The 27,500-nt window shown below is 35.8% G+C and overlaps 2 protein-coding genes across 9 annotated transcripts in view; one reads left to right on the forward strand and one right to left on the reverse strand.

Moving 5' to 3' along the window:
- blm (BLM RecQ like helicase) overlaps positions 1-2,526 on the forward strand; it is a 28,092-nt gene extending 25,566 nt beyond the window's left edge. For all 5 annotated transcript variants that reach the window (XM_017352050.4, XM_073930338.1, XM_017352049.4 and 2 more), the window contains 2 exons: positions 1,924-2,140; positions 2,223-2,526. In XM_017352050.4, the coding sequence (XP_017207539.1) occupies positions 1,924-2,140; positions 2,223-2,418 (413 nt within the window). In that variant the 3' untranslated portion in view covers positions 2,419-2,526. The remainder of the gene's footprint in view (positions 1-1,923; positions 2,141-2,222) is intronic.
- A 2,850-nt stretch (positions 2,527-5,376) lies between these two features.
- The window catches only part of frmd5a (FERM domain containing 5a), a 221,444-nt gene continuing 199,320 nt past the window's right edge, over positions 5,377-27,500 (reverse strand). The window contains exons 11-15 of one of the 4 annotated variants that reach the window (XM_073930341.1): positions 25,656-25,730; positions 23,146-23,214; positions 22,886-22,992; positions 9,397-9,755; positions 5,377-9,217 (exon numbers count right to left, since the gene is read on the reverse strand). In XM_073930341.1, the coding sequence (XP_073786442.1) occupies positions 9,170-9,217; positions 9,397-9,755; positions 22,886-22,992; positions 23,146-23,214; positions 25,656-25,730 (658 nt within the window). In that variant the 3' untranslated portion in view covers positions 5,377-9,169. Of the gene's footprint in view, positions 9,756-16,506; positions 16,880-22,885; positions 22,993-23,145; positions 23,215-25,655; positions 25,731-27,500 lie in introns of those variants that run through there. The other 3 variants (XM_694434.11, XM_021467813.3, XM_073930342.1) reach the window with 3 other exon arrangements.

Consider the following 27,500-nt stretch of genomic DNA (forward strand, 5'->3'; position numbering starts at 1 on the left):
GTTTATTAATGTGATTATGTATTAATAATATACAGGGTGATTCAAAAAGAATACCACAATGAATACCACAAGAAAATCTGTATTTAATCAAAATGGAATGATGGAATCTTGGGTAATTAATTTGAAGAGTGTTTTTCAATGTGAAGTTTTTTTCAATATGACTCCCTTTAAACACTCGAGTGACATCAACACAGTACTCCTTCCACACTCTTTGTAGCATCTTAGGTGTAACAGTTTGTATAGTTATTCCTTGTTTTAGTTCCTCAATGTGAAACTTCAAAGTTTCCTTAAATTGATGACAGACAGAGCTTAGCTCTCCTTTTCTTCTTTGCAGAAAATCTAAATTTTCAAAGACGTGGTATTGTTTTTCAATCACCCTGTACTATAGATGCTCTGATTTTACTGGCTGATATTTAGATTAATTATATTCTTTTAAAATGCACTTTCTCTTAGTAGTGTATATTCCAGAATGGAATTGTTACCTTTTTACCATCTGAAACGGCTTCAATTCATGTCAAGTATGTACAAACAAATTTTAGTTTGATGCTGAATCCACCATCTCGCTTTTAGCTTTGCATTAAATTAATTTGTTTAGGTTTTATTTAGGTTTAGAATAAATGTTTATAGTAAATGCCACTCTATATTTTTTAATTGTATTGCTATTTTTAATTAATGGTCATTTGAAAAGATCTGTTGATAATTGATGGATTGTAAAAAACTATTATTATAATTATTTTTTTTTTTTTACTATTGTTTGGCTTGTTATTAACTAGCCAAAAAGATTCAGATGGCTGTGCCCACTCATGCGCGAAGAATAAGGTCAATAGTATGAGTTTAAATTGTTATAGTAATAGTATTGTTTTTACAATTTGTTTTTACGTTACACATTTGGATGTGTGTACTATAAAGCTAAATATTATGTCAACTCCCAAGTTTACATTTACTGAAAACTCCTAAATATGTCAGTGTGTTTTAAACTCAATTTTATTTTTTTTTTGAGGACATTGATGGATATTTATTGATAATTCATTGATAGTTGATATATTTATACACTTTCTTTTGATTGGCCAGTGTGTCATGATTTAACAAGATATTTTCAATGGAAGAGATTTTTATTTTTATTTTTTTAAGAAAATTATTTTTTAGTCCCTGCTTCAGTTAAATGTTGTAATTTTAAAACTTTTATCTCTCTCCTTCCTCTAGACAGATTATATCATTTGGTCAACACATTGGCATGTTGTGTTTTCTTCACTTAAATGCACACCTGCAGAAATCATTTTCATGGATGAGCTAAAGTGTTCTAGAATAATTATAATGGTGGTATGAAGCAGAGTAAAAGGCTGGAAGCTGTCAAAATGATTTAGATTTGTTAAAATGCTGCTCTATGCAATCTAATGAAACACAACATATTAAAGCGACTTGGGTGTTTTCTATCTAACTAAAACAGAAATTGATGTTGTATGACAATTAGCTTATTGTCATTAGCATTAACGGAGTCCATGTGACTAGTTAAATTAGTGCTTATTTCTCCATATTTGAACATTCTTTGACACATTTGGGATAATGGAGGTACTTCAGTTAGCAAAAAATATAACAATGTTACAATGATTTTATAATGTTTTAATTCAAATATTGTACATACGCCTTTTAATTCCTTAAATGATCACCATTTGCTCTTGAAAAGCACTTTAAAAATGCTAAATTTAGCCTGCCAAAACCCTGAGTAAGTACACATTACTTTATTAGAACTGACCAAAGATGACACACTCAGAAGAAGACAGACTGCAGTTTTGATTTGGCAAGGTCTGCTCATAAACTGGCATTGTAAAGCAGCTCGTGTATCTGCCAGCTCAAAACTGCAACCTATAAAGCAGCTGAATGAAGCATCTGAAGAGACATGATGTCCCCTCTCTCTCTCTGCAGCTGAAGCACAGGCTGAGAGTTCAGGCTGGATCGACACGACCAGAGGCCATCAAAATGATGAAGACGACAACGATGATGATGATGAAGGAGGTGGGGATGTCACATCGACATATTTCAGAAGCAACTCTGGACGAGGAGCCAAGAGAAAGCAAGGCTCTTACTCCAGAAAACCCAAACGAAGAAAAGGCTCCAGTGGCCAGAACTCCTCTGCAAAAGGGTCAGCATGTCTCTTGTATGTGTGACTTGTCATATTAGCTTTATGACATCAGAGTAACTTCCCCTGTCCTTTCTTATTGTAGTGGATATAGCAGTAACTGGTCTTCATCACGAGGAGGAGGAAGAGGAGGTGGATACAGGGGTGGCAGTCGAGGAGCAGGCCGAGGCTCCAGATCTGCTCCTTCAGGCTCAGCAGCAAAAAGGCCGGGCTTCATGTCGTTACCAACACCGCAGGCTGCTGCTCGTCCATTCCTCAAACCGTCCTTCTCACACCTCTAGACAACAACATATTTCAGCTGGAAACATCAAGTACATTCCCTTTGTTAATAATTGTCATTTAAATGCATTTTATATATGTATATTTTAATAAATACTTTGTTTTGTGGACTTTTGTTTAATTTTAGTATAATATTGTTGCAAAAATTAAATGTAAAATATTTGTTTTAAAATATGAAAGCCTGTGCTTATATTGTGACTTTCTTAACATAAAAACAAAACTCGCCCCATCACTACAGATTGCTATAGATTGAGATGTCATTATAATTTGAAGTACCTTTTTGACAATAGTTTAGGGGAAAATGCCAGATAACCAGTGGCATTTAAATAGAATACCACCATTTCACTGGTATATTCTTTAAAATATTGTATTAAAAGGGTTGTATGTAATTGACCCTCTAATTTCTTTCTCACAATTTAAAATGTATTCATTTTAATGTGCCTTGTAATATATATTGTGACAATATATAATGATGATATACACTCACCGGCTACTTTATTAGGTGCATCTTACTAGTACCGGGTTGGACCCACTTTTGCATTCAGAACTGCCTTAATCCTTTGTGGCATAGATTCAACAAGGTACTGGAAATATTTTTTATAGATTTTGGTCCATATTAACACGATAGCATCATGCAGTTGCTGCAGATTTGTTGGCTGCACATCCATGATGCGAATCTCCCGTTTCATCACATCCTAAAGGTGCTCTATGGGATTGAGATCTGGTGACTGTGGAGTCCATTTGAGTACAGTGAACTCATTGTCGTGTTTAAGAAACCAGTAAGGGGTGATTCACGCTTTATGACATGGCACGTTATCCTGCTAGAAGTAGCCATTGGAAAATGAGTACACTATGGTCATAAATGGATGGACATGGTCAGCAACAATACTCGGGTAGGCTGTAGCGTTGACTCAATGCTAAATTGGTACTAATGGGCCCAAAGTGTGCCAAGAAAATATCCCCCACACCATTACACCCCCACCACCAGCCTGAACTGTTGATACAAGGCAGGATGGATCCATGCTTTTATGTTGTTGACACCAAATTCTGACCCTGCCATCCAAATGTCACAGCAGATATTGAGACTCATCAGTCCAGGCAGATTTTTCCAATCTTCTATTGTTCAATTTTAGTGAGCCTGTGTGAATTGTAGCCTCAGTTTCCTGTTCTTAGCTGACAGGAGTGGCACCCGGTGTTTTTTTTTTTTCTTGTGTGCCCACAGAACTGCCACTCACTGGATATTTTGTCTTTTTCAGACCACTCTCTGTAAACCCTAAAGATTGTTGTGCATGGAAATCCCAGTAGATCAGCAGTTTCTAAAGTACTCAAAACAGTCCGTCTGTCACCAACAACCATGCCACGTTCAGTCACTTAAATCACCTTTTTTCCCCATTCTGATGCTCTCTTTCAACTGCAGCAGATCGTCTTGAATGCACCGAGTTGCTGCCATGTGATTAGCTGATTAGAAAATTGCATTTACAAGCAGTTGGATGGGTGTACCTGTGAGGGTGTATAAATACTGGAGAATGTAATATTTGTTGGGTTCAGATTACCCAATATAATGTTTTTCAGAATCAATTGTTCTTATACAGTGTGTCATAGCAGATGAAAAAACAAACACCACATCTGGGACACTGATGTACTAACATAAAAATTACTTTTATTTTAATTTAATTTAATTTATTTATTTTTGGTCCTCCATGCCTGGTTCTGTTATGATTTTCATTACCCAAAGCACATAAGCTCTTCCATACACACCTTTCAAACATGGATAAATGAAAAAGTGAGACCATCATCATGTTGCCAAATTTTTTCAATGAAATGCCACTGTCAGGTATACATTTTTTTGGAGGATTTTTGGGTGATGATTACCTGTATAAAATACACTGCTTTAGTAGCTGTTTGTTTCTGGAAATTGAGTAGGAATAAAAACTGCATAAGCTGACACCGTAACTAGTAACAGAGAAAAATATAGTTTTATATAGTGTAGTCTGAACCCAGGATAAATAAAAATAACTTTGATGTCCAATCCAATCGATTCATTTGATAATGAAAATGGTTTGTTCGTTCAAAAAGCCATCAAACTATCTGGGTGACCTGATTTTTTCTTTCCCTACCTGCAAAATCCTGGAGGGATTTACAGTAAATCCTGCAGTTTTTTTTTTTAAATACTAGTGGGAAGGACATTCGTGTTCTTCCAATCTCCTTTTTTCATCTTCGGAACAAAAATGAAGATATTTTAGGTTAAATCAAAGACGTCCCTCTCATCTGTACAGTAGATGGCAACTGTCCTGGCAAATTCAAAGTCTGGTAAGAGAACCCAAAACATTCCACGTGACTTCAGTGGCTCAACTGTAATCATACAAAACTCCAAGAATACTTGTGGCAAAAAACGTTCAGACTTTGTTTGCCAGTGTCTTGCACTTTAGATTTGGGTTTGTGTTTACTATAAGCAATATAATGCTTGTTTGTCACACTACTGGCTTGAATGTCAAATGGTGTATATTGCCCATTTGGTGTAAATGCACACCCTTGTCTGATGCGGGAGATAAGATCTATGTTTCACTATGTTTGTTGTTTTTGTTGTTGTGCACAAGTGTTCTTGGAGTTTCATATGATGACAGTCATGAAGTCGTGTGGAATGTTTTGAGAATGATTTGGGTTTTATTTCTGGACTTTGAATGCCTCAGGACCATTGCTCTCTATGGAGGATAAGAGAGCTCACAGATTTTATCTAAAATATCTGAATTTGTGTTCCATAGACAACATAATCAGGGTACTTTTGATTAGCTATTAACAGGTAATTAATAACAGAATTTTTGTTTTTAATTAAACCATGCTTAAATGGGAATGTGTCTGTTTGAGATCTGATCATAACTTTGTAAACAGGGCTATACAGAAAGGCATTATTATCTGTACATCACACATTTAATAAGCTATAAACCACAAGATATCATAAACACTTTTGAATGTTTATTTCAAGTTTGAATATTTCCATGGCACCAGTTACAAGGGACTATCAGTGAAACAATTTCTTATACCATTTTCATGGAAGGTTTCCTACAGTACAAAGATGATGACTTTGGAATGAATCTGACTTAACAGGAACTGCATTTGGCACATAAATGCTGTATATATTTTAATATTCATATATTAAGGAACTAAACAGCGACATTCAGTCCCAAATAGAAAATATGCATATTACAGAAAAACACGCCCACAAACACGCATCTATGCATCAACACATGTGCATGTAAATGCATAGCTGTTGAGGGGACTGGCAAACTGACAGAAGCACAGTACAGTAAATAAAGCGTGATGCCACCAATGATATTTACTGGACCTCTGCGCCATAGTGGATCTTAAAGCTACGGTTCAGGTGAAGTCAGATTTTACCAAATAATTTGGGAGACTGTATGCAAGCATGTAAGGGCCATTCATCCTGATGATGATGATGATGAAGTTTAAAGTCCCTGGTAGAATGATCATCAAAATTAAACCAAACTAATCGAAGAGGCATTTGGAGGACTTCTTGACTTTAATAGCAATGAAGATCAGCAGCTGTAGCCAACAATCCCAGATCTTGAACAATTAAATAAACATCTTTGAAGGGTTGATATGACTCATCATTTTATACATGCTATTGTATACATTTTTAAGCCAGAGATTTACAGTAATACTCCTGAAAACCTACTGTTCATTTGATGTCATGGTAAATGTTCAGCTTCCACTTAACCTTCTCTATTTATGCACTAAGCAGAATGAAATTGATTCTATACAAAGTTCACAGAGGGACCTTGTACAATAACCCAGTTAGTTTCAAGAAATGATGATCCAGTTTAGCCAGTTTAGCTGGCAATTGTCCTTTATAAGACCCTTTCATTCATCACAGTCAAACCTGGCCATTCTGTACTTTACAAGAAAACTATTTAGAGACAAAAGTAAAAAGTAGGAGCCTACAAGGACAGTAGTAGCAATCGCCCTTGAGTCATCGAGCCTGCGCTAGTTTAAATGTGTGCAATGGGATTTCAAGGACGAAGAGAAACATAGGCTTCAGGATCCAAACAAGATGACAAGTGCTTACAATGAGTATAAAATGTAGCAAATTTTGGCAATAATCATCATATAAAATGAGTCGTTTAGTTAAAATCGTGTCCAACTCCAATTAAATGGATTCATTCCAAACTCCTTAGAAAACAGCAGGTAGTCTGACTTGCTACACAACAGCACAAAAACCACCAAAACGATTCATTCCAAAGAATTGGGGTATTGCTTATTGAATGGTGCTGCCATGCAGGACTGACCACTGAAGCTACATAATGCTGTCAATGAGTAAAATCCAGTCTTTTCCCAAACCCCTCCTGCTCAAACCCCGCCAGCCTTTCTGATATTCTGAACCAAATTCCTTCATCAATGGCATGCAAGTGGCCATCAGTTCTATTATTGTACTGCCAAAACAACCATTAAATCAGATTATTCAAAAAATATAAATGGACTTAAGTGCCACAATGCTGTATTATTTGGCACATTGGAGATGTTATAAATGCATGCATGAATACTTCTCATTGTAAGAGACATGCATCACTCCAATGGGTCTCTCTCTCTCTCTTTCCCATGTATTAGCAGTTCCAACAGTTTTCGCTACTGTTTCCAATGAACCTTTTTCTCCGGTAATGGTGGAAGACAGTAGTTCTATGAAGTGGTTATGCAAACATTACTATTACACTTCTTAAAACATCTCTGACAGTAATTAACCAAGTTCACTAGCACCAAACAGGCTTCATTGTTTCTGACCTCATACACGACAGCAAGTTGTGATGGGTGGCTCAAAATGTGTTCTTTTTAAATACCAGCACTATTTAAGCCACAAAAATAATGCTATAATGAAGCTTGTTGAATACCAATGAAACCCCGCTTTGTATAATAATGAATTACTACAAGTATCTCAATCCTGCTCTTAATTGAACTGTACACAGAAATCTAGTCTTTGTGAATGCTTTAATTCACATCCTCTATTTTCCAAAATGCAAAAACAATTATATCATAGCAATTTCAAAAGGACAGGCATAAGAGGTGGTGTATGGTAAAAATCCCTGTCCAACTGGCATGCCACTGGAAGAATGGTGTCTTTAAATAAACACTAAAGACATCTTAGACTAGTCAGGACAAGTGTACTGAAGACTTGACCTTTTAGTACATATTGCCAAAAATGAGCATATACACACACACACAGCCTTTCAGATAAACTGCGTATTAACTGATTAAGTGTTCAAATGCAGGGCCTTTACCAATATACAAAGCACAGGGACTGTTTTTTCATTGCTGGTTAAGTGACTGAATTGGAAATGGATTGTGGATTTGGTTTAAAAAAAACTCTTTCTTTTGTCTCCCTTGACAGATATACCACATATTCTAGACCTCATCTGAAACACAGAGCTAAAAAAGGTATAATTTAATTTTCAATAACAAAATAACATTTCAGTTTCTGTTAAAATATACATGGAAAAACTGTCGATATATTAGGAAACTAACTACTTCTTTGTACAAAAAGTACAGCATTATTATTGTAATTAAGAATAATCATAGCATGATCTCCACAAATTACAAACATAAGAGCAAGGCTAATATGGAATAAAAAAATACTTTATACAATGGGATTTCTTTCTGTTCAGAAAGACTCAAGATGGAAAATTCAAAAATAATCATAATAATAATGAAGCAAATGCACATACTCAAGAAAACAAAGTATGCACTAATTTCTTAAACCAATCCCTTGCAGTATTGCACATCTACTGTAGCTAGACTTGATCTATGGGTGCTAGTTGCTTTTATATCAGTCATGAAAACCTCTTTAACATATACTGACACTATTGGGTCACGTGACAGAACACAATTTATACCAATTCATTTTCTGAATTCATTAGAAAGAACCTTTTTTTTATGATTTCTACTTCACAGCTTGCTATCGCCTACACACTAGTATAGTCCTAAAACGCATCGGACACCCTAAAACTCCACCAAATACAGAACTCAAAGGTACCCATTAATTTTATTAAAATAATTTCCAGTCTTTCCTCAAGTCTTACTTTCAAAATAACTTGCACATTCTTACCTTACATATAACCCTCTGCTGATCTGATCATTGATGTGGTAAATTATAGCAGCTTTCAGAAAATCATTAAGTATTAAATGACTGGTGATATGAATAATGCATAAACTCAGAAAAGCATTGGTTTCCCACATTCTCATACTTTCCAAACCCACTATACTGTATCAACTTATCTCTTTCCTCCACATTTAATAAGACTTTAACAAGTATTATTGTAAAATAAATATAAATGAAGGCAACGTTCTCGTTGCAACAAAATATTTCATATTTCCTATTTAAGGAACGATAAAATCTTCTCAAGTCTTTGAATTTTTTTCTTTCTTTTTTTCTTTTTTTGTAAAAATAAAATACCTGAAATGACCTGAAATCCAAAAAGTGGAAATCAAAAGCAAAATAAAAATGACAAAAAAAAAGACGAAAAAAATTAAAAATGGAGGGGGAGAAAGAACTTAAAGTGGAAGAGAAGAGGAGCTGTGGGCCTGGTAGTCCACCACCACGTGTCAGCAGGAGTGTCATGAAAGAAGCTGGGCTCATGGGACAGGTCGATGCCCTCCTTCTGTCTCTCTCGTTCTCTCCACGTGTTTAGCATCTTCTCGACCCCAACAAGGGAGGCTTTATGCGCTTTAGTGCCTCAATTTCACTTGTTAATGAGCAGCCCGCCCACCCAGCGGAGCTTGCAGGCAAACCACCGTCTGAGGGGACAAAAGTATTCGTAATGGAACTGCTCAAACTCGGGGGTCTGGCGGATATCACGTAAAAATGCAATGTCAAGATCGGACTCGGTGAGGACGATGAGGAGGAGGAGCAAGACAAAGAGGAGTCCAATGGTCACAAGGAGCAGACGGAGTACACTTAAAACAAACTTATTCACCTGTTCAGCTTCACTGAGCGGGGCCTCCCTGCCAGCGATCTGCATGGGGCCCGCCGCCCTACTGTCTGCGCCAAATTCAGCCACATCGCCCACGGAGGGCGTACCCGCCTCCGACTCCTTCTCCTCCTCTATGCTGCAGGGGGCGCCGTTGATCTGGCGTGAGACTGCCAGCTCCAGGCTGTGCTCTGCTACTGGTGTGGGCAGAACGCTGTCGGAGGGACTGTAGCTCTCATCAGAGATTATCGCTGTCCTGTCACCGGAGTCCGTCATCTGGCTTCGCGAACGTGGCATAAAGGAGTCGCCATGGGACACGGAGCGCACTGGAGTGGAGTGGGCACTGTCCCGCAAGGATTCCAGTCCTGGACAAAAGGAAGGGGAAGATATGAGAGAGAAAAATGGCAGTTTAGTGGTTGTTAAATGTTCTTTCTTTGAGAGTTTGTTAACCTGCTTGAAATGGGTTGGCTATGAAGTGCATTTGCAAGAATTTGCGTGCATGTTTTGACAAAAAAACACATGGTTCATCAGAAAATGTATGATTAGTTTGATTTAAAATATGTAAAACCGTAGACAATTTATAAAATAATGCACGTCAGGACAGATCTTCCATATTGGTACATTCTTATAAGGCAAAACTGAATGTGAGCTTGCAAAAGATTGTAAAAAAGTCTGGCAAAGATGAAAAAGAAGTCTACCCCTTTACTGAAATGCTGAATTATAATATGGTTAATTGAAAATCAGTCAAAATAAAACACCAAAATAAATGAAACTCGTGCATGTTTTCAGTTACATTTTCATTTCAAAGGTTCAGACCTGAGGTCCCTTCACATCAAGAACAATAACTAAAAATACATTTACACTGATGAGCTACGACATTGCAACCGCCTGCCTAAGAAAGTGTTGGTCGTCCTTGTGCTGCCAAAACAGTGCCGTCCTGCTGAGGCACAGAATTTACAAGACCCCTGAAGGTGTCCTCTGGTATCTGGCACCAAGACTTCAGCAGCTGATCCTTCAATTCTTGTAGTTTGTGATGTTGATCCGTCTTGGATTGAACCAGCACATCCAACAAATTCAGTTAGGTTGAAATCCAGGTATGTAGGAGGCCTGGACACCACCTTGAACTCATCCTGTTCTTCAGACCATTCCTAAACAATGTGTGCAGCTTGGCAGGGTCCATTATCCATTTCCTCAAGAAGACAACTTTGGGATGAAAGAGCATACCTGCTATTTAATAGGTTTGGATAGACATCACTATGCTGCCGTTTCACCTAGCGTTCTGAAAAGATCTCCTTCCACACTATACTGCTGAAAACGCACATCTCTTTACCTCACACACTGTCATGCGCTGCAGTGTAGGCTATGTGCACATCTGACTCTGAGCTCCAGCAGTCAGCGCAGAAAGCAGTGCACTTCGGACAGTTTATCAAGGATGTACCACTGGATCGCGTCTCACTATAGTTGTTAAACGTGATATTTAATTAATTTTGTCTCTATAACGACTCTTCTGTCTTTTGAATCTATCAGGTAACGAGTCACAGCATCAGTACAATCTTCAATTTCGCTTTCATGCTTGTGCTTAATATTTTTAGATAAAACCTCAGATACTGTTGGTTGTGCACCTTTTTACCAACCAAGTTCATCGACGCCATTATAACGACACAGATCACTGTGCCTATTCATGCCAGAGTTCCAAAGAAAAAGTGATTGACAGGTGGTAATTTGTGTGTGACTTATCTTTATTTATTTATGATTTGGTAATGGGTAAAACAAAGACCATGCAGGTAGTTTAAACGGTAAGCTACAAATAATTTGATAGGAACTAATTAATTATTCAAAACAATTTATTCACTGCCACCTACGACGACAATGCTATTGTCCTTCACAATGTTTCACATTAGACGTCGTACGATGCCAAATTGGTTGCAATCACCCAACCCTATTATTCAACAATGTCAAATTCACTTCAATGGTTTCTCAGCAGAACATTGTATCACACTCCCTCTGCTGACTTTGCCATAATTCAAAAGTTTACACTTAGATATGCTTAGCATTATTGCAGAATTGGCATGCTGTCCCGGGAGAGAACCCTGAGCTCGGAGATATTTAAGCCCAGGGCTCCTGCCCGGTCAATAAGCATATCAGAGGATACGAGATCAGGAAGGTTTCGATAGTTCCCCCTTTTGAATGGGGAGAAAAAGGAGGAGATGGGGTGGAAGGGGGGATTCTTCCGAAATGAAGATAGGGAAAAAGGTTAGAAAGTGATCCATTAATAGTAGGCTAGGATCACTCGGATTGGATTATTACTGATTACAAATGAGTGGCCAGCTGTGCTCAATCATATCACGTGCTCCTCTCGAAATTAGTTTATGAAACTTCACTTCCATCGTGCATCCTGGTCCACCATTTTCTTGGCAGGTGACTACAAGTACCTTCCATTGCTCCAAGGCTTGTGTGTCCATTGTAGGCACTTTAAACTGTGGACAGGGGCCTGCATAAGTGACCAACCTGCCTATTTTTTCTGCATCCAACACAATGACTATGCATAGACTGAACTGATTGTTTATTTACCATGTGATCCAGCAGTTCTCAATCAATTCAGCAGGTTCTTGTGACTTATCACCCCCCAACCACTCACTCTACACATCTTGCAAGTCACTTGTTGTTTGTCACATCATTCAGATAACCTGATTGACTTTAAAAAGCTTCTTAAAGTTATTGTGTTCCAATTGACATGTTCCCTACAAAGTGTTCACTGCTCTCTACCTCCTGAGAAACAGGCAGAACTTGAAGTTTACTTCATTTCACTTCAATAAATATTTGCATTACACAGATTGTTGCATCTTCAGATGAATCTTGTTACAGAAGAGTGAAGAGTTATATAACTATAATCAGGAGATTTGCTTAAGTCACATCACTCACTTTATTACCCTTTCAATTCAACTTGCAATATCCTGTGATGTCCACTTTGCACGGCACTTAAGGTTGAATGGAACAAAGCTCTGAAGCAGTAAGAGGACATTTAAAATGCAAAAAGCGGGACAGTCGTGAGAGTCAGGATTGAGAACTAGTCACGTAATCTACCCAGACCTTATTATGTGACCATATTCGATCATCTATGATATTTGCTTTACCTAAAAATGGTCAATGTATTTACCCATCAGTGTAATTCAATACCTACAACAGCACCAACACACACTGATATTGTTTTTTCATAAGCGCATACTGAAGTTATATCATCTGCCATTATAAATGCTCAAGCTATTTAGGACATGATGAAATCTGATTGGCTGTCAGTGTTTATATTATTCAATCTGAAACTGAGACCTCAAAGGGGTCATGTCATACAATCTGACAAGCAACAATTGCTAAGGACAGGGAGGGTAAAAAGGAGAAAGGGAGCACTGAGCTTGATGGGGATTATTAGAAGGGTCTCATGCAGGTGACAGAGCTAGATACTGAATCATAGGCCTGGAGTGCAGTAATGTGTTCAGAGCTCGGTAGACTAGAGTGCTAATGTGGAAAGACATTTTTCCAAACCCCCACCGGCTTCAGTAAAGCTCTGGGAATCACACATATTGACAGGCAACAGGCAGACTTACTGAGGTGCTGTAACAATTAGCAACATATGATAAATCAATAGACCTCACTATTACACAACACACATTTAAACATACAGAATGCAGAACATATTCTTAAATAGCTACACACTTAAAAGGCTCATACAGATGCAGACACATTCAGAAGTTAGATGATATGCATATGCCAACTCAGCAGATATAAAGTCAGGTCAATTAATACTGAGACCTGCTCATTGTAATAGGGGAATAACACACCTTGCCATGGAGCAGCTGAGAAACCAAGTGTCTTTTGGTGATTTAACAAGTGGGAGGCAAATATGCAAACTGTTGTAATTCCTACGGCGTTCACCTGATTTAAGTGTAGATACCCTCATATTAAAGCTGACAATATGCAGGTAAAGCACATCTTGTTAGTTTCATTTCAAATCCATTGTGTTGGTGTATAGAGGCAAAAACGATAGAATTGTGTCCATGTGCCAGTATTTATGGACTTGAGTGTATCTATTTCTGGTCTTAAACATAACTCTAACGTCCTGTTAAGAGGATTCGTCACAACAAGAGGCCACTGAGACCCTAAAGTGAGGATGCTGCAAATCTCTCATAAATCCTTGTGCTTCAGTTCTGACATAACCGCTTCCTCAAGGAGCTGAAAGTTCAGAAGCATAAGCTTTTGCTTAGATATGCTACATTTCTATTCTGATGTGAAGGGATTAGGATTTCACCTCCTGATGACGTGACATTTTACTACCCAACCAAGACTTCTCATTCACAATATTAAAGAAAAATGATCACAGATGAAAGCGCATCTGCTTTGGTGCATTTTTCAGGATTAAAAGAAGCCTGGAATTCAACAGCTCATGTAAAAGCCTACAGATGTATTTACATGTACCTCTGTATGAATAATTCATACTATTGTTCACTGCTCTCTGTTCATTATAGAAGAACAGGCAAAGACTGGCTACTTAAACATTTTCAGAGCAGAATCTGGCAGCAACCAACTAACTAGTCTATCTTTGTTTACATTAATAGCGTTCTACTATTATCACTGTAGTCTGGAAAATATTGGATCATTTCTCTTTCTGTTTTTGATCTCTAAACTCCTGAGTTTATACACTCGCTGGCCACTTTATTAGGCACATCTTGTCATTACCTGAATGAATCCAATTTGCCTTTATTAGTGCCTTAATAGTGGCATACATTTTAGAAGTTGTTATAGTCTGCACAGATAGCCTTGTGGACAGTGTGCCAACATGAAGCGCATAATTCTCCAACTTCAAGATGTTGCTGAAAAGATCTCGTTCCACATTAATATGAGTTTTACAGTTGCTGTGGTTTTGGTTGGCTGCACATTCATGATGCAAACGCCCAAATATACTCTACTGAGCTAAGAGCTGTTGGCTGTTGTGCCGTTTAAGTTTAGTTAATATTTTGTCATGTTCAAGGCTGCAGTTTTAGATGTTTTTTAAAACTGTGACAACCTTTGTCTTCGTGGTGAAATAACTGGTAGAAGACTGTCACATGTGTTGACATAAAGAAATGGACATAATCAGCAACAATTCTCAGGTAGACTTCTATCAAGGTTACAAAAGCCACACAACTGAAACTCACTGTATATTTTGGCTCATTGGTCATTCTCTGGAAACACTATAGTGATCTGTGCATGAAAACCTCAGTATTTCAGCATTTTATAAAATAAAACTCAAACCAGACCATCTGACATCAGTAACCGAATGATTTGCCTTACTCTGAATAAAGACAATAATATGATTAAGGTGTTTACATGAGTTGCTTTTTGAATGTTCCTTTCATGATCCCATTTTACATGTAATAGCACATAATCATGTAATTTTGAGTGTTTCATTCTTAATTTATTGACTTTAGCTGCAGTTTGGCACATTTAGTTTCATTCAGGAACATTTAATGCATGCCCCCTATGATGAGCGAGATATTGGATGCGAGTATGAACTGCTGGAAGAGTGTTGTTTTAGTGGAATTTAATACCACACGCCATATGGAGAAAAAGCCTCCACATTTCACAATGCAAGTGTATGTGGTCCTTCCCTGACTCAGTAGGTGCAGAGCATAGTGTCGAACAGCCATGTGTGTATGGACAATCCTGTTGCAAAATTGCGGCAAATATCTGACACGCCGGTAATAGTTTGATTGCGGTGTTTACTTGTCTGTACTGCACTTCAGTAATGCAACTAAAATCAACCTACTTTACGTCTTAATTTGATTTCTGTTGAATTCGATAATGACCTAATCAGATTAAATTGATTAAAAATCGTGTTTACATGGTAGACTCCTCATCAGAGTACTGTCTTAATCACAGTAAAATTGGATTATTGGTCTTCATGTAAACATAATGTCATTATATCACCCAGTTTCAGATGGACAACGAAATGATTTCATCCTCCTCCAACCATCCTATGCATCTGCTTTGAATTGTTGCACTCAAATATATAAACATTTCACTTTGCATTCCTGCACCTTTTCAAGCTTCTAATGTGTTCTGTTCATAATGATCAAGACATATGGAGAATCGTTTTTAAGAAAGCCGATTCAGTCAATAAACACATCTGAATGTTTGACTCCAGTTACCCTTTTTTAAAAATATATATTGGCCTGACGGTTCACGATAAATGAGGATATAAACAGTTAAACAATTTGCAAGTATTAATTCTGAACTGATTATAAAGTGTTATTGTTGAGGCATATTAAGTTTGTCTGCATGCTCATTACACATTATCATTTGTTTAGTAAGTAGATGCAAAACACAATAGAACATTTTACTGAAAAACACGGCCCTATTAATGGCAAATGTAGAGAACTAAAAACTGTAAAGTAACCTAAAAAAAGCTTTTTAAAATATATTAATGACCTCATAGTTCAGAATGACAAAATTAAAGCGTTTTACACTCTCAAAGAGCTGTTAATGCTGGCCAAGACTAAAAACAACCAAAAAAACACTTCATTACCTGACACTTTCTATCTGTTATAACCAAAGTAATCCAATGGGGTATATGCACACAGACTTTTAAATTCAGTCAGCCAGCCCTAGGGTTTCCAGTGAATTGCCATCCTGTACAAAAATGCTGCTAGATCATCACTGCCTGGCTGAGATATGATATAAAGTGGGTATCAGACCAAACAAGAAGCATTGCATTAAATTATATTTTTCCATGCCATGTCTTTAAAATATAGATATTTATTTTACACCAGTTTTTCAATGGAGTTTCTGCGCTAACCTGCTTGTACTGATGGCACCTGTGTTCAAACGTCTGTCTTTCATTTCTTTTTACACTTTAACAACCGATTGGATGCTGTAAGGTCTATTTAACTGATTATATTTTAATTCAATTACAACATCAATGCTGTAACAGCAACCTTGTGAAATTGAAAACAGTCACATAAAGCTTTTACAGGAAGTTCATCATTGGCTGAAAAACACTATCTGTGCATGCAGTATAGTCCATTCCATCACAAGAAAATGACTAATATATCAAGAATCTGATAAACGCAGAATAGACTTTACCGAAAGCTGAGGTGTGCGCTGCATAAGATGATGAAGTCATGGGCAAAGGTGATGCTCGCAGCTGATCCTGCTGCCCCGTGAGCGCTGGGTAAAGGGGCAGCACGCCAAGAGCCTTTCCCAGCATTCGAGGCCCCAAACTCAGCACCCGAACCTTTACATCCCGATAGCAGTGGTTGATCATGCGCAGGTGGACGTTCACCCGCGTGGTGATGCGGATCAGGCACTTCACCATGTTTATCTCCAAAAGCCAACGTCTGCAGCTGGAGTACTTATTCAGGAAGCATGCAAACAAGTCTAAACCCTGTTACCGGTGCCCTTTTTCCCACCGTGGGCTGCTGGGTAAAGGCTTGGCTGTGCTGGTAAGTGGCAGAATGGACAGAGATGGTAAGTTCTACCCCACCCGGCCTCTCACCTCCTCCCACCAGTGACTTAAATGGTGAGAAAGGCCCTGTCTATTTTGAGTCCAGGGTATTAATACTCCTTGAAGACTCACAGTCAGCACATGCAGGATAGCTCACTTTATCTTCACTAGCTCTCTGAAGCATTCGTTCTACAGACAAAAGCTTGACTTATGAAGATGGGCTTAAACTCCTTCTCATAAAATGTCAAATTAATATCCAGTGTTGTGCACATTACTTCCAAACTGTAATACATTACAGATGACTTATTGCTGCTATTTCAAAGTAATGCCTTAGATTACAATATTACAGTCTCAAAATTGTAATGTTCATTCATTTATTTTCTTGTCGGCTTAGTCCCTTTATTAATCCGGGGTTGCCACAGCGGAATGAACCTCCAACTTATCCAGCAAGTTTTTATGCAGCGGAACTTTTTATTCCAGCCGCAACCATCTCTGGGAAAAATTGTAGTGTTACATTACTCATATTACTTTTTAGTTACTTTCACCAAAATAACTACAGAATTAGAACTTCACATTCTAAAATGACTAAATGTACTGCAGAGCATTTTACATCCAGTAGAAAGCGATAGGATGTAGAATAATGACTGTTACTTATCCAGCTACTAACAAGATAGAATATATTTGGCAACGTGAAGGCTCAAGACAATGCAAGAAAGCATGATAGTCAGGATAAAAAATGATCTGTTAAAAGTATGCTAGAGGTAAAGTAATTATCTGGCAATATCTGTGAATAGCTTGGGTATGTTCATATTAGCCACAGCAGGCCTATATGTAAACTCCAATGCCATGACAAGATGCAGATTTTTTTATTTTCTTATTATTTTCATTATTTTATTCTCTTTAAATTAAAATGGTTCACAGGTGCTGTTGATGATGTGACAATAAAAGTGATTTGATTGACAAAACTGTCTTGCACAAGGTGAGCATGATGAACAGCTTACTCAATATAAAGTGTAATTAGAGGACCAACCCCTCAACCTCAGTCATTTAGGCCATAGAAATGATCACACAGGCTAAACATTGCCTAACTGCTTAGAAAGAAAACAAATCAAACAGAGATCTATATGCATCTAAATAGACTAAATCCACGGATGGAGAGAAACTGCTTTGGCTTATCACTCTCGTCTTTATATTTCAATATATAAACCATATCAACATTCCTGGGATAACCCATTTAACAGGAGGATCTCTGGAGAGCAAAAGCATGAAAAGAGGAGGAAGCACAAGTCACAAACTGTGAGTCTGCATCATCTGACGGAGCGAGAGCAGATCATTTGCACGTGAGCAGCCATCATGTTTTAAGTGCTTGTGTGAAGTTTTGCGCACGACAGCTCGCAAGCAGTTTTGTCTATGAACAGAGGAAACCAGCGCGTGAGCAAAGAGATTTGCTCGCTCATATTACATGAATGCACCATTACATGTCTTCTGTCATTTTTATCAAATTACTTTTTTTCCTCTGCTGCGAACCGGGCTGAGCCAATAGCCTTGGACCGCGAGCTCAAGCTCAGAGGCTGAAATCATTACACGTTCAAAGTAAAAATTTCCAATAGCCTGAGGAAGATAAATGACAACACATGCATATATTCACTAACCACTAACAGGAAATAGAACTTACTTGCCATATTCTTTGTTTGTTAATGTCTTGCAGGCGAAAAGTTAATCCCAACACTGTTAATATCTGGTGTCTACAGAATGCATTTGTGAAGTTTCAGCTGAAAATATACAGATCATTCACTATAGCATCATCAAATTTGCCCCTATTTGTGTGCAGGCTAAAACACCGTTTCTGTGAATGTTCCTTTAAATGTAAATGAGCTTCTGTTTTTTAGAAGAGGGCGGAGCTATCGCACACTATTCTGTCACTACAGAAACAACAAAACAAATAAATATTATTCAGCCAAATTGGCGGAATTTACCAGTAGTGGATTACAAGCATATATAATCAAACCACAGTCAAACAATGATTGAGAGGAAAATCATCATCAGCATTGTTATCATCAGTATTTTTCTCCAAAAATTCCATGACTTTTTCAGGACTTTCAAGTCCAAACCTTACATCTAGGGTTGAGTACTGAAACCCGGTGCCATGAGCGAGAGCGACTCTTCAGATCAACACGCATGATCACATTCTTTAAATTTGCTTAAACTAAGCGTTCTAAAGTGTATTTTACAAGCAATGATTCTGACAATGCAACGTGAAGCAGATGCTTTACAAAAGTTGCGTGTTAGGGGGAAACACATCAACTTAAAGGCAGAAGAATGCACTCTGAAAAGCTTGCGACATCATCTGGCACTTTCAATGAGTATGTACATGGACACCAATGCTTCGATTTTAATATGATTAAGACAATACTCTGATTAAGAGTCTAGACTACCATGTAAACAGTGATTTTGATTACCTTAAAGGACCACAGACACCTGCATTGCAAAATGCAGAGGTTTTTTCTTTCCCTTCAATTCTCATCAAATTTTATTAAAAGAGCACTCTTCCACCAGCCCTTACTTAATGCTCGCATCAAATACCTGTTTGTCATAGGGGCATGAATGAAATGTTCCTGAATGAAAGTGAAACTGCAGTTAAAGTCTAAAAATAAAAAATTGAAACCTGAAATTACATGAAACTGGAGGAAACATGGATAGCGTGATGACGCAATCGATCTATGTACTATAACATGTAAGATGGATCATGAAAGGAACATTCAAACAGCAACTCATGTAAACACCTTAATCATATTATTGTCTTATTCAGATTAAGACAAATCATTAGATTACTGATAACCATGTAGTCCCAACCCTAGAAAAAAGGAGTTCAGTATTTGATGACAGCCTTTCCACAGGCTAGTAGTAAGTTAATGTAGTTGCATAATACAAATCTTAAATTCATGTGATATGAATATGCATATATTGTTAAAAGTTATTGTTATATTTATTTAACTATTAAAGTTATTGTTTAAAAGATTGTCAAATAAAAGACTTTTCTAGAGTCATCCACTTTAATTTTGTGGCTCAAAAATATCGGTTCAGGCACCGGTTTCAGCACTGGTACCGTTTAAAAAGTATCAATTTAGCACCGGTATCGAAATAACCCCAAACGATACCCAACCCAACTCACATCACGGTCACATCATAAGTATTCTGCTTTCTCGGTTATGAAACGCATTACAAAAAATTATTTAGTTGATGAGACTTAGTTTTCTCATCCTATGAGAAGTCTCTGCTTCTGAATTATTAGAGATGTCCTCACTGCAGTCTGTAACCATAATGCCGTACTGGACCAGTTCTACTACATAGTGGACATTGTACCGCCCAATAAGGTAACGCCAATGCTTCTATGACGGTTGGGTTTAGGGTAGGGGAAAGTGTAGGCGATCGTCCATTATATAGTTGACCTGGTCCAGTACATCAACAAGCGAGTTCACAGCTGGGAGACAGGGAGGCCTGTCTCAAATTATTTGATCAAGCTGTGAGTCCATGCAGTAGGTAGGTGTTCATGATGGGCCATGGCACTGGTAGTGTAGTCAGAAGTACCAATTTCTAAGTGTCTCTACTGAAATGAGAAAAAAAACAATAGCAAAAAAGGAGGGGGATTGTCATGACCTTTAAAGCTCTTATGAGAGAGAGTGGCTATGAAAGCAATGCCTTCCTCCACCCATGTTTTTTTATGTGTAATGTTATGCAATTGTTTATATTTTGCAAGGAAATAAAATTGTCACATATCACTGTACACATAACAATTTTCATGTAAACTCACTCGTGAACTCGCATAAATAAGATCATGTGAACACATACATGTCTGCTCTGTGTTTTCTCGCCTTAAGTTAATACGTTTGTGTAGTTGCTGTGGAGTAAAGTTCAGAATTGAGTCTTATTTATGAAGCAGTCTGGCATTGAGTATTTTTTGTCCAAATACTGTAAAAGGTTCCACTTTATAATAAATGCCTTATTTAATATGTTCTTGCACTAAAACTAATCATTTGCTACAATGTACTTATTGTGTAAATACATGTTTATACTTTATGCTTGAGTATATACTTTATACTTTATCTGTAATTATATTTATAATTACACTGCTGACCGTGCCTTAAACCTTAACCTACACATACCACCAAACATTTCCCTAACCTTACCCATACCCCACCTCAATGGCATCAGAAGTGTTCTGCAATACATTATAACACATTTAGTACATTGCTTTTATATTTTAATGTAGTACATGGTACTGTAGTTAAGGCCACTTAGTGGGTCAAAACTTTATTTTCTTTCATTTTATCCAAAACATTAATCCACCACAGAGTCCAGTGATGTCAGGAGTCTGTGCAGATGATTATGTTTGTTAGTTCAGCTAACAACAGCACACTGGTAATGTTTTACCTGTAAATTTACAATAAGTAAAGTGAAATGGTAAACTGCTGCTGTGGCACAGTGGGTGGAAACATACAGATTAGGGGAAGGAATTATATATATCATTATAATTATAATGTATTTTATATACAATCCCCTACCAATGTCACTAGAGGAGCGAATTTTCTACAGCAGTTTTTATCACATTCATCATGTCATAAAAATTGCTTCTTTTTTTGTCTAGGTGTCTATGTACAGATGAAGTCAGAATTATTAGCCCCTATGAATTATTAGCCCCTATTTATTTTTCCCCCAATTTTTGTTTAACTGAGAGATTTTTTTGCAACACATGTATAAACATAATAGCTTTAATAACTCATTTCTTCTTTGATCTTTGCCATGAAGGTATTGTATAATGATGGTTTGTTCTGTAGACTATCGAAAAATATATAGCTTAAAGGGGCTAATAATTCTGACCTTAAAATGTTTTTTTTGTTTTTTTTAAACAATATTATCAGACATACTGTGAAAATGTCCTTTTATTCTAGCCAAATAAGATTTCCTCCAGAAAAAAACAAAAAACAAAAAAAAAACAATATTATCTGACTTACTAATTTCCTTGCTCTGTTAAACATCATTTGGAAACATTTAAAAAGAAAAAACTATTCAAAGGGGCTCTAATAATTCTGACTTGAACTGTATGCGATATGGGTCTGTGCTCAGTGTAATATTGCTATGAGTTGGCAGAGATGCTGAAGTCTATCAGTCTGGTATATGAGATTAACTAGTGGGCAGAGGACGGTGGTAAGCCTCAAATGGGTGGGGCAAGATGGCACAGCTGGTGGCACAGGGAAGTGTTAGAACTGACTGTACACAGCTGGCACAGAAATAGAGTGGTGTGAGTGACAGGAGCATCTGTATGTCCACTCCTGTGCTTCAGCCTCAAGTTACTGCATGCGGTCAACTTGGCAACGTTCTGAATGCGCATATGCATATAGAGTGTATATAAATAAATTATTAATGAATGTTTAATCATATTTAAATGATGTGTTTTATATATATATAAAACACATAAAATACACTGTATATATAAACTGTTTAGTTAACCTAATTAACCTAGTAAAGCCTTTAAATGTCACTTTAAGCTGTATAGAAGTGTCTTCAAAAAAATCATTAGAAATGAGTTATTAAAACTATTATGTTTAGAAATGCATCAAAAAACGCATCTCTCCATTAAACAGAAATTGGGGGGGGGGGGGGGGGGGGGGGGGGAATAAACAGGGCTAATAATTCTGACTTCAAATGTATATCCACTTTTATAGACACAAATACACATTGGATAGAAATGTAAAATAAAATAAAATAAACAAATTAATATAATTTTTAAATATGTAAAATATATGTTAAAACTGCACAGACACTGTTGCCATCCTAATATCTTCTTGACCTCTCCTTTATATCTTTATGGCATGAATTCCCATTAAATCATGTGTTCCCAAACTTTAGCTTTGCTATTTTCCACAGCATTTTGATCATATTTCAAAACATTCAGTACTGTGACATTTAGCTCTGTGCCTATGCTTCCAGCTGAACTCGTGCTTAAAACTGGACTCTCACCTTCCATGATGGAGATGTGTACCGCTCTCCGGCGGGTGCGAGGGACACTGCTTAGTCGCGGCCCGTGAGTGATAGATGGACAGCTCCTGCTAGGCACCAGGCCAGCCCTGTGACACATACACATACAGTACTGGATCCACACACACATTTATCACATTACAGTACATCTCCTAATGACAGACAGCAGTCGCTCTATCATGCATGTGGACCAAACACACACTGAATAAACGTAAATATATACGTTTAGCACTCATGCATACCTGTGTATTTCTGGAGGCTCCCTTTTAATTTTTGCACTCTGCTCCATTACCTCTTTGGCTACTCTTCCACTGAAATTAAACAAAAACTAGTTATAAAAGCTTCACCCCTGCTAGAGTGAAATATTTTGCCATCATTTTCACTAATGAAAGTAAATGTAAATCTAACTGAAAGACCGCTTCGTACAGACACAAACAAAACTAGTTCTGTTTGCATTCACACTTCAGCCCAAAAGTAAACTTCATATTATACTATAGTCTAGGATTTTACATTAGTAGTACATCCCATTAGTTCATGTAATTACTAACATGAACTATATTTCATTCGTTTTCTTTCAGGCTTAGTCCCTTTATTAATCTGGGGTCGCCACAGCGGAATGAATCACCAACTTATCTAGCATGTTTTATGCAACGGATGCCCTTCCAGTTGCAACCCAACTCTGGGAAACATCCATACACACTCATTCACACTCATGCACTACAGACAATTTAGGCTACCCAATTCAGCAGTACCGCACGTCTTTGGACTGTGGGGGAAACCGGAACACCCGGAGGAAACCCATGCGAACACGGGAGAACAAGCAAACTCCACACAGAAATGCCAACTGGCTTGAACCAGTGACCTTCATGCTGTGAGGCAACAGCACTACCTACTGCGCTACTGTGTCACTCATATTATATTATATTATATTATATTATATTATATTATATTATATTATATTATATTATATTATATTATATTATATTATATTATTTTATATTATATTATATTATATTATATTGTATTGTATTATATTATATTGTATTATATTATATTATATTATATTATATTATATTATATTATATTATATTATATTATATTATATTATATTATTTTATATTATATTATATTATATTGTATTGTATTGTATTATATTATATTATATTATATTATATTATATTATATTATATTATATTATTTTATATTATATTATTTTATATTATATTATATTGTATTGTATTGTATTATATTATATTGTATTATATTATATTATATTATATTATTTTATATTATATTATATTATATTATATTGTATTATATTATATTATATTATATTATATTATATTATATTATATTATATTATTTTATATTATATTATATTATATTATATTATATTATATTATATTGTATTATATTATATTATATTATATTATATTATATTATATTAAATTATATTATATTATATTATTTTATATTATATTATATTATATTGTATTGTATTATATTATATTATATTATATTATATTATATTAAATTATATTATATTATATTATTTTATATTATATTATATTATATTGTATTATATTATATTATATTATATTATATTATTTTATATTATATTATATTATATTATATTGTATTATATTATATTATATTATATTATATTATTTTATATTATATTATATTATATTATATTATATTATATTATATTATATTATTTTATATTATATTATATTATATTATATTAAATTATATTATATTATATTATTTTTTATTATATTATATTATATTATATTATATTATATTATATTGTATTATATTATATTATATTATATTATATTATATTATTTTATATTATATTATATTATATTATATTATATTATATTATATTATATTATATTATATTATATTATATTATATTATATTATATTATATTATATTATATTATATTATATTATGTATCTAAGTATAAATAATTCAATGTCTATATCCAGTGTGTGTGTGTGTGTGTGTGTGTGTGTGTGTGTGTGTGTGTGCGCGTGTGTGTGTGTGTGTGTGTGTGTGTGTTTGCGTATAGCCATTGTGCACAAAAAATGCCTGCACATGTGTTTGGTATAGGGTGTCAGTTTCACACTCTGGTTAAAATAGTTAGAGCATCTTCATCCAGCAAAAAGAAAACAACACAACAACCACCGAGCAAAAAAAAGAAAACCGCACCGAGTTCCAGTCACACTGACATTTTGTAGGCAATTATGATGGTTGTGACTGTGAAAGATGGTGGCCGGCCTCCTGGACTCCATGAAGCTCAGGAATTAAATTAACCTTTCCGAGTCTTTTCTCTTAACTCAATCTCTGCCTCTCAATCTGTCACTGAACGACTTCCCTTTAAACAAAAAAACTCCCAACAGAGTCCTTTAGTGCTTTCAAATGCCTACATAGGAGTGAGAAAATAACTGTTATCAATTTCCTAATTAGCTGTTTGAGCCTGAGAGCCCACTGTAATAATTGATCGTGCTGTTTGTTTAATTGCCCTGATGGCTCCATTCATCTGGTACAATTGGTGTTATTAAGTAAACACTTGTGAGCGGCTCCATGCGCAGCAGGTTTTCTCTCCTCTAAGTGACCATGATGAGGACGGGCAGGTTTTGTGCGGGCAGGTTTTGGCGCAGGGACCCCTGGGGCTGTGGTCCATTGGCAGTGACCCGTGTTTGTGTGTGTGTGTGTGTGTGTTTGCATGTCTATCCAAACTTACCTGTAGCGGAAGCGACTGCCTTTAAAAAAAAGGTTACTGCTGGACACTGTGCGAACCTGGCTCGACTTCTCCAACCTGAAGAGGAACAGAGGAAGATTATTAAATGGATATTAATTTTTTTCAGAGACTGCTAGGAAAACAAACAGGTTGGCAAATAAACCTAAGCACAAATTATACAGTTGTCGTCTGAATTATTAGCCCCCCTGTACATTTTTTCCCAATTTCTGTTTAATGCATTTTTAACGCATTTCTAAACACAGTAGTTTTAATAGCTCATTTCTAATAGCTTATTTCTTCTGTCTTTGTCATGATGACAGTACATAATATTTGACTTTATATTTTTCAAGATATTCAGCTCAAAAAAATCAATCAAAAAATATTGCTTAAAGGGGTTAATAATATTGACCTGAAAGTTGTTTTTAAAAAAAAATTAAAACTGCTTTTATTCTAGCCAAAATAAAACCAGAAGAAAAAGTATTATAGGAAATAATGTAAAATAAATCTGTGCTCTGTTAAACATCATTTGGGAGGGAGGGCTGATCATTTTGACTTTAGCTGTACATTTATTTTTGTTTTTTCTCATCAGCACAGTCCACACAAAGCCTATGGATGTTTCCCAGTACTGGATTGCAGCTGGAAGGGCATCCTCTGTGTAAAACATATGCAGGATAAGTTTGCAGTTCTAAGCCGAAGGAAAATGAATGTAAAAGAACAACAAAAGAAACCACCTGCTCTTATATGGAAATGTAATTCTTTTATTCATTGGATTACACGTGTAAATATGTGCTTTATTAGCACAAATAAACAGCCAATGTCTTAATAATAGGCAGTGATAAACCACTAATTTATATTAAAAATTGTTACTTGGACCAGCTTTTGTGTTATGACTAGCCATAATGGCCAAAGTAGAGTTCACTTTAAAGTTCTTGCTAAAACATTTTTAAAAACTACTATTAGTACTAGTACTAACCAACAAGTAATAATATCTAATAAATGAGTATTATTTGCTTTTTTAAGGTACTAGTACCCAACGAATAAGCAGAAGTTTATAAATAAGTACTTGTGTCTAAAGTACCAGTTGACGTCAGAATTATAAGCCCCCTTTGATTTTTTTTTCTTTTTCAAATATTTCCTAAATCATGTTTAACAGAGCAAGGAAATTTTCACAGTATGTCTGATAATATTTTTTCTTCTGGAGAAAGTCTTATTTGTTTTATTTCGGCTAGAATAAAAGCAGTTTTAATTTTTTCAAAACCATTTTTAGGCCAAAATTATTAGCCCCTTTAAGCTATATATTTTTCCATAATCTACAGAACAAACCATCGTTATACAATAACTTGCCTAATTACCCTAACCTGCCTAGTTTATTTAAGCCTTTAAATGGCACTTTAAGCTGCATACGTAAAAGTGTCTTGAAAAATATCAAGTCAAACATTATTTTCTGAATACTAGTTTCTAGAACTGTCATCATGGCAAAGATACAACAATGAGTTACTTGAAATAAGACTTTAAAACTATAATGTTTAGAAATGTGTTGAATAAATCTCTCCGTTCAACAGAAATTGGGGGAAAAAAAGACAGGGGGCTAATAATTCAAAGGGGCTAATAATCCTGACTTCAACTGTACATGATTAGTTATTTGCATTTGATAAATTAAAACTTAGCAATGGGTTTATTAATTTGTTTATATATTTTATATTATGTATTTATAAAATATTGACATATTTTTTAATTACATTCAAATTCAATTTGTTTAGTTTGAACTGTAATTAAAAACCAGCTAATGTAACCATGGTTCTGTTTCTAAACTGGGCACACACTATCAGGCAAACCTCTCTGAAATCT

The sequence above is a fragment of the Danio rerio genome, chromosome 18 (assembly GCF_049306965.1).
Source record: "Danio rerio strain Tuebingen ecotype United States chromosome 18, GRCz12tu, whole genome shotgun sequence".
In the NCBI taxonomy this organism is placed as follows: Eukaryota; Metazoa; Chordata; class Actinopteri; order Cypriniformes; family Danionidae; genus Danio; species Danio rerio.